Raw genomic sequence first — 18,814 nt, forward strand, 5'->3', positions numbered from 1 at the left:
GGGCTGCTTGTGTGATGCATTTGCAGTTGCTAGAGCATTGCTTTCTGTGTGGCCTTTACTCTTTTAAATGCAGAGGGACTGCTGAATCTTGTCCTGGTGGGTTTGTTCTCCTGTGTCACCAATAAATCTCCAAGCAGCCTCAACGACTCTCTAAAAGAAGGCAAACGACCAGCCGTCTGCAAGGAGTATAAATCCTTCCATTCCCCACTATCCAGTCCAAGCTGAAGAAGCTCCTTGGATGAGAAGCGAAACGTCTTCAAAGAAGAACAAAGAAAGTCCAGTTGCCTCTTGAAAAAGCACCTTCGGGACAGCCCCGACCTGGATGACTGAGAATCTCCACAGACGTCCTACCTCTCCTTCCTTTTGCCACAGTCACTCCATTTCTGCAATCGTCATAAATACATGCCTGTTGCAAGTGTCTGAATTTTGATCACACGGCTGTAAGTGTAAAAATCAGTCATAAGTCACTTTTTCCCCCAATGTCATTCTAACTTCAAACGGTCACTAAATGAATGCTTCTATTGTTAGAGCGTGCACAGTCTTTTTGCGTTGAGATAACCCAGGAGTAAACACCGCAAACAGTGGTCTATATTAAATGGTGGTTTATCCTACACTATCTACCATATCATACACCAGGGACAGTATACATACGTGTGTTAATACAGCAGGATCCAACACACATCAGTTACAGCAGGAAACGGAAGAGAGAACACATCAGCGGAGCTTTCCCTTTTATACAGAGGCTCATAAAGGGACACAGACCCTGCTGAGTCATTCCCATCATTGCATCTTACCTTACATCAGCTGGTTAGCTTTTAAATCATTACCTTGACGGGTAGGCAATCTTGGCTCTTTTATGACTCGTGGACTTCAACTCCCAGAATTCCTGAGCCAGCCATGCTGAGGAGAAATGGATAGGTTTCCATACTGAGCAATGCTGTCTCAGGAATTCTGGGAGTTGAAGTCCACAAGTCATAAAGGACCCATAGTTCCCCTGTGCTGGCTGAGGAATTCTGGGAGCTGAAATCCACGAGTCATAAAAGAGCCAAGATTGCCTACCCCTGACCTACACAAAGGGTACGTTGAATGTATTAATTTGTTCACTTGTTTGTTCAATTTATTTGTCGCCTATCAGGACAGTAACACCCTACCTACCGTCTCGTAAAATCCTCCCAAAGGTTTGATCAAATTAACAAGCAATAAAAAAAAATCCATGAAAGCCAAGCTGGCAAAGGACCAGGAACAAACATTTCAAACCGAAAGGCGATTGTTCATAATGCCACAACTAATTAACACACAAAGATTCAAGAGGCCTGCTTAATTTAGATATCCTTCTTCACTCACCCATGCAAATTGTTTTTTATATAATATGCTGTATAATTCATATTCCTCCTGAAGGATATAATAGAATTGTTAAGCACCACAACCAGCTCGAATTTGGGGTCCCGGGGGAAATAACACAATGGCATATTTCTGACTTTATACCTTTGTGATTGGATTCCCTGAAAATAATTTTTAAAAAAATTCCCTCACGAAGGCTCAATATTTCATCCCAGATCAAGGGAGATTTTCAGCAGAAGCTCCAAATTAATCTGGATGTGGTGATTTCGATTTGGCAATTTTTGAGGGGTTGTTTTTGGAAACTTATTTTAAATTGGGGAAGAAAGGATTCTGCCAGGATAGCAGAGATCGTGATCTACTGCAAGTAGTCCTCAATTTACGAACACAGCTGGGCCCCAAATTTCTGTTGCTAAGTCAGACATTTGTTAAGGGAGTTTGGCCTCATTTTCTGGCCTTTCTTCCCACAGTTGTTAAGTGGGTCCCTGCGGTTGTTACGATTCTAACACGGTCGTAAAATGAATCTGGTTTCCCCATTGACTTAGTTTGTCAGACGGTCGCAAAAGGGGATCATGTGACCCTGGGAGCATGAAAGCGTCACAAATATGAGTCAGTTACCAAGCGTCTGAATTTTGATCAAGGGACCGTGGGGGATGCTGCAACGGTCGTAAGTCTGAAAAACGGTTGTTAAGTCCCTTTCTTTAGTGCCGTTGTAACTTTGAGCGGTCACTAAACGAACTGCTGTAAGTTAAGGGCTGCCAGTTCCCTTCCGGGTGAGATTCAAGGTGGCTGGTGATGACCTATAAAGCCCTAAATGGCATGGGTCCGGATTATCTCAGGGAGCACCTGCTGCCAGCATCAGCCTCCCATCGTCCTGTGCACTCCTACAGGTAGGGCCTCCTTAGGGTTCTGCCGGTTAGGGAATGCCGGCGGGTGATTCCCAGGGGGAGGACATTCTCTGTGGGCGCGCCTGCCCTATGGAATGAACTGCCGGTGGAACTTCGGATTGCCCCGGACCTTCGCTCGTTTCGCCGGGACCTGAAAACTTGGTTATTTGATCTTTCTGGCCTGGATTGAGGGGGTTTTAATTTAATTTTAAATTTTAAATTTTAATTTGTTTTAATCGTGGGCTAGTCTTAATTTAATTCTATTTTAATTGTATTTATTTTTATTTATTTTAGTAAACTTATATACTGCCCTTCTCCCGTAGGACTCAGGGCGGTTCACAAGGTTTTTAAATAAATAATTGTATTTATTTGTATTGTTTAATTTGCCCTGTCAACCGCCCGGAGTCCTTCGGAAATAGGGCGATATATAAAATCAATTAATAAATCAATTAATAAAATAAATAAACACAACCTACTCCTTGGTAAGCTAGAAAAAGGTGGAATAGACAACATCACCACCAGATGGGTCTGTAGCCGGCTGGCAAACCGTACTCAACGAGTAGTCCTCAACGGCACTACGTCCACATGGAGAGAAGTAAGCAGTGGGGTACCACAAGGTTCCGTCTTAGGCCCAGGACTCTTCAACATCTTCACCAATGACTTAGATGGGGGAATTGAAGGGGAACTCATCAAATTTGCAGATGACACCAAACTGACAGGACTATCCAACACTCCAGAAGAACAAGCTGAGGATCCAAAAAGATCTTGAGAAACAACCAGCCCTATCCAACAAAATGAGTTTCAATGTGGAGAAAAGCAGAGTTTTACATTTAGCCAGAAAAAAACCCAAAGGCACAAGTACAGATTGGGCGAGACTCGGCTCAAAAATAGCCACTGTGAGAGAGGGACCTCGGAGTCCGAGTGGACGATCCCTTGACCGTGAGCCAGCCGTATGCGGCAGCAGCCGAAAAAGCGAATACAATCCTGGGCTGTATACACAGAGGCACGGAATCAAGGTACTAGTACCGCTTTATCAAACCCTAGTAAAGACCTGGAATACTGCAGCCAATTTTGGTCACCATATCGCAAAAAAGATGTTGAGAGTTTGGAAAAAATCCAGAGAAGAGCAACTAAGATGATCCAAGGCCTGGAGGCTAAAACATAGGAAGAACGGCTGTGGGACTTGGGTTTGGCTAATCTAAAGAAAAAAAAAAGAAATAGGGGTGGCATGATTTTGCTCCTGGGACATGTATATTTGCCTTCATTCAACATCTGTCAATCTAAAAAAGACAGGGATGCAACTCACGGCTTCTGCAGCTGGGTAGCAAAGAGACAAAAACAATCATTTTTTTTATCACCATATCATAAAAATGATCTTGAGAGTTTGGAAAAAAAAATTCAGAGAAGAGCAACTGAGAGGATCCAAGGCCTGGAGACTAAAACATACGAAGAAGGGCTGCGGGATTTGGGTTTGGCTAGTTAAAGAAAAGAAGAAACAGGGGGCACATGATAGCAGTCTTCCAGTATTTGAGGGGCTGCCACAAAGAGGAGGGGGCCAGGTTGTTCACCAAAGCACCAGAGGGAAGGACGAGAAACAGTGGTTGGAAACAGACCAAAGAGAGAAGCAAACCTGGAAACAGTGGAGGTTTTCAAGAAGAGGCTAGCTGCTAGACAGTCGCTTGTCTGAGATGGTGTAGGTTCTCCTGGTTGAGCAGGGGGCTGGACTAGAAGACCTCCAAGGTCCCTTCCAGCTCTATTCTATTCTAACAACCAGTTTGGGGTTGTGGAAAGGTTTGAAAATTCTTCCTCCTATCTTCCTTCCCTCCTTTCCTCTTCTGCCTCCATTCTTCCTTCCTTCCTCCCTTCCCTCTCCTTCTCACCTCCTTCCTTCCTTCCTTTTCATTCCCATCTCTTTCCTTCCTTTTCATTCCCATCTCTTTTCTTCCTTCTACTTCCCATCTCCTCCCTCCCTCCCTTCCTTCTCATTCCCATCTTTTTTCCTTCTCCTTCCCACCTCCTCCCTTCCTCCCTTCCTTCCTTCCTTCCTTCCTTCCTTCCTTCCTTCCTTCCTTCCTTCCTTCCTTCCCATTCTCATCTCCTTCCTTCCTTCCCATTCTCATTCCCATCTTTCTTCCTTCTACTTCCCATCTCCTCCCTCCCTCCCTTCCTTCTCATTCCCATCTTTTTTCCTTCTCCTTCCCACCTCCTCCCTTCCTCCCTCCCTCCATCCCTCCCTCCCTCCCTTCCTTCCTTCCTTCCTTCCTTCCTTCCTTCCTTCCCATTCTCATCTCCTTCCTTTCTTCCCATTCTCATTCCCATCTTTCTTCCTTCTACTTCCCATCTCCTCCCTCCCTCCCTCCCTTCTCATTCCCATCTTTTTTCCTTCTCCTTCCCACCTCCTCCCTTCCTCCCTCCCTCCCTTCCTTCCTTCCTTCTTTCCTTCCTTCCTTCCTTCCTTCCTTCCTTCCTTCCTTCCTTCCCATTCTCATCTCCTTCCTTCCTTCCCATTCTCATTCCCATCTTTCTTCCTTCTACTTCCCATCTCCTTCCTCCCTCCCTTCCTTCCCCTCTCCTTCCTTCCTTCCTTTCTCATTCCCATCTCCTTTCTTCCTTCTACTTCCCATCTCCTTCCTCCCTCCCTTCCTTCTCATTCCCATCTTTCTTCCTTCCCCTTCCTTCCTTCCTCCTTCCCACCTCCTCCCTTCCTTCCCCTCTCCTTCCTTCCTTCCTTCCTCCTTCCCATCTCCTTTCTTCTTTCCCCTCCCTCCCATCATTTCCCCCCCCCAGGCAACACCTCATTGCACAATATCCTCTGAACCAACCAAACTCTGATCCTGACCTGCCTTTGCTCGAGTGAGGATGCCTGGATTAAGAAGAGCGGCAGCCGACAACATCTGGGATCCAGCAGTCAATACCATAACCTAGAAAAAGAGCTTCAGTGAAGCCTCCCGACCGTGTAAATAAAGAGAGGGACTCTTGTACCTTGCTGGCTCCGGGGAGTAAGTGCAATTTCACGTATGGATCAGCCAGTCCATTATGGTCCATCGGCTTCAGGCCCTGAAGAGAGAGAGAGAGAGAGGGAGAGAGAGAGAGATTGATTGATTATAACAGGGAAATTCCAGCTGCTTTCAATCTATGAGGGGAGGGGGGGAGCAACCCCCCCATCCTCTTTGTTATTCAGAGCCTGTGGTGTCTCCACCTGATTTATTCCAGGCAGAACCAATTTATCTACTCCTGTTTACACAATGCATCGGTGTCTGTCTACTGATTATGCCACCCACCTTCCGAGCCAGCTCTGATTGTGCCAGGGGGAGTAGATTTAAACACACAACTATCTCCCAGGCCCTGGGATTGAAAAATGCAGAAACAAGCCAGGGGCATAAAATAATAATAGTAATAATAGTAATAATAGTAATAGTAGTAATAATAATAATAATAATAATAATAATAATAATAATAACAACAACAACAACAACAATAACAATAACAATAATGTCGAGACTCTAGAAAGGGTACAGAGAAGAGCAACAAAGATGATTCTTGATTCTTGATTCTATCCCTCTGTTAATGCAGCCTAGCACTGTGTTGGCTTTTTTGGCAGCTGCAGCACACTGCTGGCTCATATTGAAGTGATTGTCTACTACGACTCTGAGATCCCTCTCACAGTTACTACTATTGAGCAAGGTATCTTCTACACTATACCTGTCATAAATATGAACCAGTTGACGTATTTGCATTCAAATGTAAATCAGGTGACTGCAACAATCATAAGTGTGAGAAATAGTCTTCGGTCCATCTTTTCAGTGCCGTAATAACTTCAAAATGAACAGCTGTAAGTTGAGAACTACCTGTATATCTAACAAAATGAAATTCAGTGGATTGGAAAGTTAGAATTTACATATGAGAGAGAAAAATCAAATGGACAGGTACAGATTAATTAAAACCTGGCTCTACTGGGAGAGGGATCTTGGAGTCTTAGTGGACAATCCCTTAAATAGGAGCCAGTCGTGTGCTGCAGCTTCCAAAAAGGCCAACACAGTACTAGGCTGCTTTGAGAGAGGGACAGATTCAAGATCACGTGAAGTATTAATACTACTTTACTACACCTTGGTAAGACCACACTTGGAATCCTGCATCCAGTTTTGGTCACCACGATGTAAAAAAGATGTTGAGACTCTAGAAAGAGTGCAGAGAAGGGCTGGAGCCTAAAACATATAAAGAACGTTTGCTGGAATTTGGAATGTCTAGTTTAATGAGGAGGAGGACGACAAGTGGGGACATGGGCTGCCCCAAAGAAGAGGAAGTCAAGCTATTCTCCAAAGCCCCTGAGGGCAGGACAAGAAGCAACGGATGGAAACTCATCAAGGAGAGAAGCAACCTGGAACTAAGGAGGAATTTCCTGACAGTTAGAACAATTAACCAGTGGAACAACCTGCCTCCAGAAGCTGTGAATGCTCCAACACTGGAAGTTTTTAAGAAGAGACTGGACAGCGATTTGTCTGAAATGGTATAGGGTTTCCTGCCTGAGCAGCGGGTTGGACTAGATGACCTCCAAGGTCCCTTCCAACTTTATGATGATGATGATGATGATGATGTCTATGGCTAAGGCGGGACTAGAACTCACGGTCTCCCACTTTCTAGCAAGATGCCTTAACCACTAGACCAGACTGGCCCCCAATATTCTCCATCTTTCAGAACATGGGCGTTTTTTTGGGTTGGGGAGTGCTACTATCCAGTCAGGGACTGTGGCACGAAAGGGGCCTTTCCGTTCATTTGCTCCTTGCGCCACATTGCCGCCTGGCATCTGGCATGTACCTATGACGGTTGCAGTGTTCCGGGATCACAGGATCCCCTTTTGCCACCTTCCAATAAGCAAAGTCAAAGGGGCAGCCAGATTCGCTTAACAACCCGTGTGTACCGACTTAACTGCACTCATTTCCCTTCGCAACTGTGGCAAGAAAGGGGAAATGTGTGACTCCTTTGGGATCGTACGTCAAGGGCTATCGGGATAATCCCAAAGGTTTTATTCCAGAAGCTTTTGAGTTACTGTGAGAAGCTGCACAGATTGAAATAAAAAATTAAAAGGAACGGATGCCAGTGAACAGGTGTGTGTCCCCACCACCTTTCTAACAGTCCGCCTTTTTCCCCCGCAGAAGTCAACAGACAGCCCAAATCCTGGCGATGAGCAGAGAGCGATAAGCACCCTAGATAAGGAATTCACATGCCGGTTATTGTTCTGCATGCAAATGTTCTCTTTGTTCCAACTCGGCAATTAATTCCAGGCTTAAGTAACAGAGCAATTTCTTGAGCTACCAAATTACAGGGATCTTTGATTCACGATCCCTGTGTTTGTGCAAAGCGGCACTTTTTTTTTTTTTTTGGTCCCCCCATCGTGGCCGACGGCCAACAGAGAATACATACCTGGCTGCAATTCCCAGACTCTGCTGGAACGAATTGCAAACAAACCCCCCAAACCTAGGAATTTCCTGTTTTTAGGCTGTCAAAGACTCTGGAGGCTGAAGAATAAATATCAACTGCGGTGTTGTGGAGGGTGGGTGTCTTACATTTAGGCAGGAAAAACCAAACGCACAAGTACAGGATAGGGGGTACCTGGGACAATGGCCGCAATTACGAGAGGGATCGTGGATTCCTGGTGGACAATCACTCAAATATGAGCCAGTAAGTGTGCTGCAGCCGCCAAAAAAGACAACACAGTTCTAGGCTGCATTAAGAGAGGGATAGAATCAAGATCAAGTGAAGTGTTGATACCACTTTACAAGGCCCTGGTAAGGCCACACTTGGAATACGGCATCCAGTTTTGGTCACCACGATGTAAAAAAGATGTTGACACTCTAGAAAGGGTGCAGAGAAGAGCAACAAAGATGATTGGGGGACTGGAGGCTAAAACATATAGGGAACGGTTGCTGGAATTGGGTATGTGTAGTTTAATGAAGGATGAGGGGGGACATGATAGCAGTCTTCCAATGTCTCAGGGGCTGCCCCAAAGACGAGGGAGTCAAGCTATTCTCCAGAGCCCTTGAAGGCAGGACAAGAAGCAACGGATGGAAACTAACCAAGGAGAGAAGCAACCTGAAATTAAGGAGGAATTTCCTGACAGTGAGAATAATTAACCAGCGGAACAACCTGCCTCCAGAAGCTGTGAATGCTCCAACACTGGAAGATTTTAAAGAAGAGACTGGACAGCCATTTGTCTGAAATGGTATAGTGTCTCCTGCCTGAGCAGGGATTGGACTAGATGACCTCCAAGGTCCCTTCTAAATCTACTATTCTGTTATTTATTTTATTTTTTATTTTTTATTTTATTGGATTTGTATACCGCCCTATTCCCATAGGACTCAGGGCGGTTTACAGGGCAGTTAAAACCATGAATACAAAAAATAAAAACAATTAAAACAAATTAAATTCAAGCCCCAAGAGTAAATCTAAAACCCAATTAAATTAACAACCCCACAGTCTGGACCAAATAGATCGAAGAGCCAAGTTTTTAGGTCCCAGCGAAATGAGCGAAGGTCGGGGGCAGTCCTAAGTTCTGTGGGTAGTTGGTTCCATAGGGCAGGCGCACCCACAGAGAACACCCTTCCCCTGGGAATAACCCGCCGGCATTCATTAACTGGTGGTACCCTGAGAAGGCCCTCCCTGTGCGGGCGCACAGGACGATGGGAAGATGATGCCGGCAGCAGGTGTTCCTTTAGATATTCCGGACCCAAGCCATTTAGGGCTTTATAGGTCATTACCAGCACCTTGAATCTCACCCGGAGGGCAACCGGAAGCCAATGCAGCTCGCGGAGAAGAGGTGTTACACGGGAGTATCGGGAAGCTCCCATTAAAACCCGCACGGCTGAATTCTGCACCAGTTGAAGCCTTCGGGTGGTCCTCAAGGGCAGCCCCATGTAGAGAGCGTTGCGGTAGTCTAACCAGGAGGTCACGAGCGCATGGGTGACTGTGCGTAGGGCATCTCGGTCCAGATAGGGACGCAACTGGCGCACCAGGCGAATCTGGGCAAAAGCCCCCCTGGTCACAGCTCCTATATGATCTTCCAAACTGAGCCGTGAATCCAGGAGGACTCCCAAGTTGCGAGCCCTATCAACGGGGGGTAATACCTCACCCCCTATTTTTAATGATGGAGAAGGCTGGTCAGCCCAAGATGCCGGTATGAACAGCCACTCAGTCTTGTCAGGATTGAGACGAAGTCTGTTTCTCCCCATCCAAACCCGGACCGCCTCCAGGCAACGGGACATCACAGTGAGGGCATCACTGGGTTGGGTCGGGGTGGAAAGAAAAAGTTGGGTATCATCAGTGTACTGGTGATACCCCACCCCGAAACCACGAATGAGCTCACCCAGCGGCTTCATGTAGATGTTGAACAGGAGGGGAGAGAGGACTCGGGGTGGACCTCTGTCCTCCTGTCAACACCGACTGCGAGCGGCCCAGGAGGTAGGAGGAGAACCACTGTAAAACAGTGCCCCCCACTCCCAGCCCCCTGAGACGCCGCAGTAGGATACTATGGTCGATGGTATCAAAAGCCGCTGAAAGGTCTAATAGGACTAGGACAGAGGAACAACCCCTGTCCCGAGCCCGCCAGAGATCATTCATCAGTGCGACCAATGCCGTCTCTGTGCTATGCCCAGGTCTGAAACCCGATTGGTACAGGTCGAGATAATCAGATTCCTCCAGGAACAGAGGAAGCTGATGCGCTACCACACTCTCAACAACCTTCGCCAAAAAGCGAAGGTTGGAGACAGGACGATAGTTATTCAAAATCGCTGAGTCCAGGGTGGGCTTCTTGAGGAGGGGCCTCACCACTGCCTCTTTCAAGGCAGAAGGGAAAACACCCTTGCTCAAAGAAGCAGTTATTACTGCCTGGAACCAGCCTCGTGTCTTCTCCCGGGCTGCATAAACCAGCCAGGAGGGGCACGGGTCCAATAAACAGGTGGTAGAGCTCAGCCTCCTCATGATCCTGTCCACCTCATCGGGGGTTATAGGATCGAACTCAGTCCAGATAACACTTTCAAGACCACTCGAATCCTCCCTGTCAGATTCTGTCCAGTCAGAGTCCAAGCCGGCCCGAATCTGAGCAATTTTATCCGCAAGATGACGACTGAACTCCTCGGCCTGTCCCTGCAAGGGATCCTCCCTCTCCTCCCGATGAAGGAGGGAGCGAGTAACCTGAAACAGGGCGGCTGGGCGATTATCTGCGGACGCGATGAGGGTAGCGAAGTAATTAGACTTTGCCGTCCTCATTGCAGCGAGATAACACCTTGTAAAGGCTCTTAGTCGCAATCGGTCAGGGTCAGATCGGCTGGATCTCCAACAGCACTCTAGACCCCGTCTCCGACGTTTCATCTCCCGGAGCTCCGAAGAAAACCATGGAGCCCACTGGGATCTGCGTCGGGTTAGGGGTCGCAAGGGGACAACACGGTCGAGCGCCTCAGTGGCAGCCCTTTCCCAGGCATCCACTAAGGCGTCGGCCGAGCTGTCAGTGAGGGAGATAGGAACAGACCCAAGCGCCATCTGGAACCGATCAGGGTCCATTAGGCACCTGGGGCGGAACCACCTGGTCGGTATACAGGTAGTCCTCAACTTACGGCCACAATTGAACCACCTGTCCCTAAGTGGGAAATTTGCTAAGTGAGGTTTGCCCATTTTAGCATTCACCGCTTCTGGAGGTAGGTTGTTCCACTGGTTAATTGTTCTCACCGCCAGGAAATTTCTCCTTAGTTCTAGGTTGCTTCTCTCCTTGATTGGTTTCCATCCGTTGCTTCTTGTCCTGCCTTCGGGCGCTTTGGAGAATAGCTTTTCAATCTTTTCACCCATTGTATCACTTTTAGGATATGGCAACATCCGAGTACCACCAGTTGCCTAGCTTGACTCCCTCTTCTTTGGGGTAGCCCCTGAGATACTGGAAGGCTGCTATCATGTCCCCCCTCATCCTTCTCTTCATTAGACTAGACATACCCAATTCCAGCAAAAGTTCCTTATATGTTTTAGCCTCCAGTTCCCTGATCATCTTTGTTGCTCTTCTCTGCACTCTTTCCAGAGTGTCAACATCTTTTTTACATCGTGGTGACCAAAACTGGATGCAGTATTCCAGGTGTGGCCTTACCAAAGCATTGTAAAGTGGTATTAGTACTTCACTTGATCTTGATTCTATCCTTCTGTTAATGCAGCCTAGCACTGTGTTGGCTTTTTTGGCAACTGCAGCACATGGCTGGCTCATATTTAAGGGATTGTCCACTAGGACTCCGAGGTCCCTCTCACGGTTGCTACTATTGAGCAAGGTATCTTCTACACTATACCTGTGCATTTGGTTTTTCTTGCCTAAATGTAGAACCTTACTTTTTTCACCATTGAATTTCATTTTGTTAAATAGCGCCCAGTGTTCAAGTCTGTCCAGATCCTCCTGTATTTTAAGCCTATCTTCTGGAGTATTGGCTATTCCTGCCAGCTTGGTGTCATCTGCAAATTTGATGAGTTCCCCATCTATCCCCTCATCCAAATCGTTGATGAAGATGTTGAAGAGCACTGGGCCCAGAACAGAGCCCTGGGGCACCCCACTACACACTTCCCTCCATGTAGATGCGGTTCCATTGAGGACCACACGCTGAGTACGGCCTGTCAGCCAGCTACAAATCCATCTGGTGGTGATGCTATCTAACCCACATTTTTCTATCTTATCAAGTAGTAGGTTGTGATCTACTTTATAAAATGCCTTATGTACTTTATAAAATGCTACTATTCAGCCAAGTACCACCTATATCAGGGGTCTTCAAACTTGGCCCTTTTATGACTTGTGGATTTCAACTCCCAGAATTCCTCAGCCAGGCATGCTGGCTGAAGAATTCTGGGAGTTGAAGTCCACAAGTCATGAAGGGGCCATAGTTCCCCTATGCTGGCTGAGGAATTCTGGGAGTTGAAGTCCACAAGTCATAAAAGGGCCAAGTTTGAATACCCCTGACCCATACTGTGCCTGTGCATTTGGTTTTTCTTGCCTAAGTGTAAAACCTGACATGAACCTTTCCACCAGAGGTGGAGAACTATGGCCCCTTTATGACTTGGGGACTTCAACTCCCAGAATTCCTGGGCCAGCAGTAACATGGCTGGCTGAGGAATTCTGGGAGTTGAAGTCCACAAGTCATAAAAGGGCCACAGTTCTCCAACCCGGCTTTACACCATGCCATGTATCCAACTGGACTTCCTTGGGTTTTTTTGAAGACGTTTCGCATCTCACCCAAGAAGCTTCTTCAGCTCTGACTGGGATGGTGGGGAATGGAAGGATTTATACTCCTTGCAGACAGCCGGCCATTTGCCTTCTTTCAGAGAGTCCTTGAGGCCACCTGGAGGTTTACCTGTGTCCTCAGGGTCACCTGAGTGGTGCAAATGGGCGTGGAGCCTTCTTCTTACTGCTGAATGGACTGTATTGTAGACTGGAGATAGACTATGTTGTGTTCCTCCTCCTCTGTTGAGAGAGAGCTGTTCAGTCTTGACCTAGATGGCCTCTTTGACCCCCTCTTTCAAACCAGCGGTCCTCCCTGTCCAAAATGTGGGCTTTGCTGTCTTCGAAAGAGCGGCTTTCGTCTTTTAAAGGCAGATGGGCCACTGACTGATGAGTTTGTTTTCCTTTGTTGTGCCACACATTTATGAAGTTGTTGTTTTGTTTTGTCTCCCCAATGTACAGATCTGCACACGGCTCACCGCATCGTAGTGCATATACCACCACCATTGCTCATTGTACTCATAGGCTGTACAATGCAGTGAGCCGTGTGCAGATCTGTACGTCGGGGAAACAAAACAACTTCACAACACTGTGACCTGGATGACCGAGAATCTCCATAGACCTTCCTCCACGGAAGTCCAACGCAGCTCACGAGAGCTTCTGAAAAGCTGCTCTGCCAGGTTCCTCCGGGACTGTTTTGCTTGCAGAAAACAAGTTTGTTCTCTTGCAAACTTCTGCAATGAAATTCCGCGCACACCGGCAGGAGAACACGGGAGCTCATTTTCATTCCAAGGGATAATAATAATAATAATAATAATAATAATAATAATAATAATAATAATAATAATAATAATAGAGCCTTGGTGGAGCAGTGGGCTAATGCCTCCTTAAGTAACACCAGCTGCCTGCAATTAATGCAGGTTCGAGTCCCACCAGGCTCAAGGTTGACTCAGCCTTCCATCCTTCCGAGGTAGGTAAAATGAGGACCCAGATTGTTGGGGGCAATACGATGACTTTATAATAATGCTGCTTGGGGGGGGCGAAAGCCCTAATAAGCAGGCATATACATAGAATGAAGGCTACTGCTAAGCTTGTAAGCCGCCCTGAGTCTTCGGAGAAGGGTGGGATATAAATGGAATTAAAATAAAAATAAATAAATAATAATAATAATAGGGAAGGGACCTTGGAGGTCATCTAATACAACACCCTGCTCAGGTGGGAAACCCTAACATTTCAGACAAATGGCTGTCCAGTCTCTTCGGAATAGAATAGAATAGAATAGAATAGAATAGAATAGAATAGAATAGAATAGAATAGAATAGAATAGAATAGAATAGAATAGAATAGAATAACAGAGTTGGGAGGGACCTTGGAGGTCTTCTAGTCCAACCCCCTGCTCAGGCAGGAAACCCTATCCCATTTCAGACAAATGGCTGTCCAGTCTCTTCTTAAAAACCTCCAGTGATGGAGTATACACAACATCTGGAGCAAGCCGTTCCACTGGTTAATTGTTCTGTCAGGAAATTTCTCCTTAGTTCTAGGTTGCTTCTCTCCTTGACTAGTTTCCACCCGTTGCTTCTTGTCCTGCCTTCAAGGGCTTTGGAGAATAGCTTGACCCCCTCTTCTTTGGGGCAGCCCCTCAGATATCAGAACACTGCTATCATTTCACCCAAAGTCCTTCTCTTCATGAAACTAGACCTACCCAATTCCGGCAACCGTGCCTCCAGTCCCCTGATCCTCTTTGTTGCTCTTCTCTGCGCTCTTTCTAGAAGTCTCAACATCTTTTTTACATCGTGGTGACCAAACTGGATGCAGTTGTTGAGGTTAAGTTCTCCTCCGCCACAACGGCCCGGCGGTTAAAGCAAAAGCTGCACGGCAAAGCGAGCCTTTGATGAAACATTAAAGGAACTAAGAACAAAGCTTTTTTGGCCCCCGTGGAAAGGCTGAAAGCATTAAAACCGTCAGACGCCGGAGTGATGGCTTTTCGGAGCCTAGATTCCCCCATGAATGAAACTCTCCAAGGATGGGAATGTGAGTCACACCAATTTCCTCTAAACACACACCTACACAAAGACAGGAGCGCCCATGTGCCTGCCTGCGCATGGGCAGGCCCAGCATCCCTTTGTTCATAGCATCTGGCTGTCGCACTCGCAACACATTCACGAACATTCAATCCGGAATGAACAGAAATTTAAGCTTTGCTAAAGTGGGAGGACTTGCTTTTTTCAAAAGCATGCAGGTGTAGCGTCTTCTGTATAGGGCAGGGCTCTTCAAACCTGGCCCTTTTATGACTGGTGGACTTCAACTCCCAGAATTCCTCAGCCAGGATGCTTTAAGACAGGGGTCTTCAAACTTGGCCCTTTTATGACTTGTGGACTTCAACTCCCAGAATTCCTCAGCCAGGATGCTTTGAGACAGGGGTCTTCCATCTTGGCCCTTTTATGACTTGTGGACTTCAACTCCCACAATTCCTCAGCCAGGATGCTTTGAGACAGGGGTCTTCCATCTTGGCCCTTTTATGACTTGTGGACTTCAACTCCCACAATTCCTCAGCCAGGATGCTTTGAGACAGGGGTCTTCCATCTTGGCCCTTTTATGACTTGTGCACTTCAACTCCCAGAATTCCTCAGCCAGGATGCTTTGAGACAGGGGTCTTCCATCTTGGCCCTTTTAGGACTTGTGGACTTCAACTCCCAGAATTCCTCAGCCAGGATGCTTTGAGACAGGGGTCTTCCATCTTGGCCCTTTTATGACTTGTGGACTTCAACTCCCAGAATTCCTCAGCCAGGATGCTTTGAGACAGGGGTCTTCCATCTTGGCCCTTTTATGACTTGTGGACTTCAACTCCCAGAATTCCTCAGCCAGGATGCTTTGAGACAGGGGTCTTCCATCTTGGCCCTTTTATGACTTGTGGACTTCAACTCCCAGAATTCCTCAGCCAGGATGCTTTGAGACAGGGGTCTTCCATCTTGGCCCTTTTATGACTTGTGGACTTCAACTCCCAGAATTCCTCAGCCAGGATGCTTTGAGACAGGGGTCTTCAAACTTGGCCCTTATATGACTTGTGGACTTCAATTCCCAGAATTCCTCAGACAGGCACGCTGGGAGTTGAAGTCCACAAGTCATAAAAGGGCCATGTTTGAAGACCCCTGGCATAGGGTTTTCTGCTTGAGCTGGGGGTTGGACAAGATAACCCCCAAGGTCCCTTCCAACTTGGTTCTTCTGCTCTATTGTTCCGTCCTCGACTTACAACCATTCGTTTAATAACTGCTCAAAGTTGCAATGGCACTGGAAAAAAAAGTACCGTCTCTCCGGTGCTTATACTAGAAAGAGTGCAGAGAAGAGCAACAAAGGTGATCAGGACACTGGAGGATAAAACATATAAGGAACGGTGGCTGGAATTGGGTCTGGACGAGGGGGGACATGATAGCAGCCTTCCAATATCTCAGGGGCTGCCCCAAAGAAGAGGGAGTCAAGCTCTTCTCCAAAGCGCCTGAAAGCAGGACAAGAAGCAACGGATGGAAACTCATCAAGGAGAGAAGCAACCTAGAACTAAGGAGAAACTTCCTGACAGAACAATTAACCAGCGGAACAACCTGCCTCCAGAAGCGGTGAATGCTCCAACACTGGAGGTTTTTAAGAAGAGACTGGGCAGCCGTTTGTCTGAAATGGTATAGGTTTCCTGCCTGAGCAGGGGGTTAGACTAGATGACCTCCAAGGTCCCGTCCAACTTTATTGTTATTGTTGTTATTTAGCTAGTCTATAGAAAAGAAGAAACAGGAGACATGATAGCAGTATTCCAGTATTTGAGGGGCTGCCCCAAAGAAGAGGCAGTCAAGCTATTCTCCAAAGCACCTGAAGGCAGTAGAAGAAGCAACAGATGGAAACTAACCAAGGAGAGAAGCAACCTGGAATTGAGGAGAAACTTCCTGACAGTGGGAACAATTAACCAGTGGAACAGCTTGCCACCAGAAATCGTGGGCGCTCCATTACTGGAGGTTTTTAAGAAGAGACTAGACAGTCACTTGTCTGAAATAATATAGGTTCTCCTGCTTAAACGGGGGGCTGGACTAGAAGACACTCAAGGTCCCTTCCAGTTCTATTCTATTGTACCCCTATTTTCCCCAAATTTTTGCTCCAAAAGATGGATTAGGGCTTATTTTCCAGTTGGGTCTTACATTCGTGGAAATACGGTACTAAATGCGTCCGACTGGCTGACGATCTTAACTGGGGCTTATTTTAGGGGTGGGGCTTATATTACGAGCATCCTGAAAAAATCTGGCTAGGGTTTATTTTGCAGTAAGGTCTTATTTTGGGGGGAACACGGTAGGTATCTCTGGAGCCGGGGCCCCCAATCTGTCAGCTGTAGCCATGAGGGGTTTTGCAACCGGGCTGTGGAAACAGCCGGCGAGTGCGCACATGCACATCCTTACTTGCACAAGCAGCGTTGAGAGAGTGCGGGCGCGCTCCATTTAAGTGAGTGGCAGGCGCGCACGCACGCTACTTGGCGAAATGGAGCTGCACACACACGCACGCACTTGCCGGCAACTTGGGCAAAACCATCCCCTCTCTTTCCCCCCTCCCGCCGGTCTGCAAAGCTGGATATGTTGGGGAACTCTGTACAACAATAACAACAACAACAATAATAATAATAAAGTTGGAAGGGACCTTAGAGGTCATCTAGTCCAATCCCTGCTCAGGCAGGAGACACTATACCATTTCAGACAAATGGCTGTCCAGTCTCTTCTTTAAAAACTTCCAGTGTTGGAGCATTCATCGCTTCTGGAGGCAGGTTGTTCCACTGGTTAATTGTTCTAACTGTCAGGAAGTTTCTCCTTAATTCCAGGTTGCTTCTCTCCTTGACGAGTTTCCATCTGTGGCTTCTTGTCCTGCCTTCAGGGGCTTTGGGGAATAGCTTGACTCCCTCTTCTTTGGGGCAGCCCCTGAGATACTGGAAGACTGCTATCATGTCACCCCTCGCCCTTCTCTTTTTTAAACTAGACACCTGATTGTCTGCTCTGGAGCATCTGTTGGAGATCACAACAACCCTGCCAGGGAGGACACAGAAGGGGCTATAGAGCTAAAATAGGCCTTACCTTTTGGTAGTGTGCTTGGGGCATCTGTTTCTCCCAGCCAAGAAATGAAATGAACGTGGCAGAATGGAAGATGGAGAGACAACCAAAAGGAAGGGAGTAGGAAACATATAAAAAAGACAGAAAAGGGAGGAGGGGGGGAAAAGAAGAAATGAGTAAAGGATGGAATGGAAACATTAAGGACTAGTAACATGCGCAGATGGCAGATACGTAAAGTAGCTTTTGCTAAATCTGGTTTCGAAATCAAGCCACACCTTAAACCCCCACCCCCACCCCCAAAAAATCCAGAGAAATCATTTTAATCAATCTCACAATCACCACCATATTTAATATAGTTAGTTAGTGAGTCCTTATTACATGCTTCTATGCCTTTAAAACCAGGGCCCTGCAAAAAAGAAGTACAGGTAGTCCTCAGCTTACGACGGGACACTGAATGACTGTTCAAAGTTACGACAGACTTACCTTGAGGCTGCTTATCACCCAGATTTCAATTTCTGACCCCCAGCCCCTCCCCCACCATGACTCAATTTTGGGCACCCAGAAATATGGCCGCTCAGCAGTCACATGACCACATTTTACAACAGTTTTGGCCAAAAAAACCGGCACTTCCTTCCAGTTTTCAGCAAAACTGCACCTCGAGTAAACCAACGTTTTCCCTCACAATACCCCAGCATTTGCTTAACTTAACGTCCGCTGCCAAAATAGGTCATAAAACTGGGCGAGTCACTTGACTGATCCATTTGACGCCCCTCAATACTTATGACTTAGATGGACTTAGGCGCCATTATGGTGAGGACAGCCAGTTTGATCTAAGGCAGGGGGTCTTCCAACTTGGCCCCTTCATGACTTGTGGACTTCAACTCCCAGAATTCCTCAGCCAGTGTGCCTGGCTGAGGAATTCTGGGAGTTGAAGTCCACAAGTCATAAAAGGGCCCATTTCGAAGACCCCTGGTCTAATGGTTAAGGTACCTGCCTAGAAACCAGAAGACCGTGAGTTCTAGTCCCACTTTAGGCTTAACAGATGGTTGGATGATTTGGGGCCAATCATCAGGAGACTTGAAAGCCAACTTTGGCAACTTCAGACCAGTCACCAGGAGACTGGGAATTCCAGTCTTGCCTTAGGCATGAAAACCGGCTGGGTGGCTTTGGGCCCATCGCCAGGAGACTGGGAGATGCAGTTCTGCCTTACACATGAAAGCCGGGTGGTGACTTTAGGCCAATCACCAGGAGACGGTGAGTTCTAGTGCTGCCTTAGACATGAA

At 47.0% G+C, this 18,814-nt stretch overlaps 1 protein-coding gene across 1 annotated transcript in view; it reads right to left on the reverse strand.

Moving 5' to 3' along the window:
* Positions 1-18,814, reverse strand: part of DOC2B (double C2 domain beta) — a gene marked incomplete at both ends in the record, with an annotated part of 141,985 nt that overhangs the window by 73,054 nt on the left and 50,117 nt on the right. Inside the window, one exon of the mRNA XM_083379832.1 lies at positions 5,208-5,282. Within this exon, the coding sequence (XP_083235958.1) occupies positions 5,208-5,282 (75 nt within the window). The remainder of the gene's footprint in view (positions 1-5,207; positions 5,283-18,814) is intronic.

The sequence above is a fragment of the Vipera ursinii genome (genome assembly GCF_947247035.1).
Source record: "Vipera ursinii genome assembly, chromosome: 1".
NCBI lineage: Eukaryota > Metazoa > Chordata > Lepidosauria > Squamata > Viperidae > Vipera > Vipera ursinii.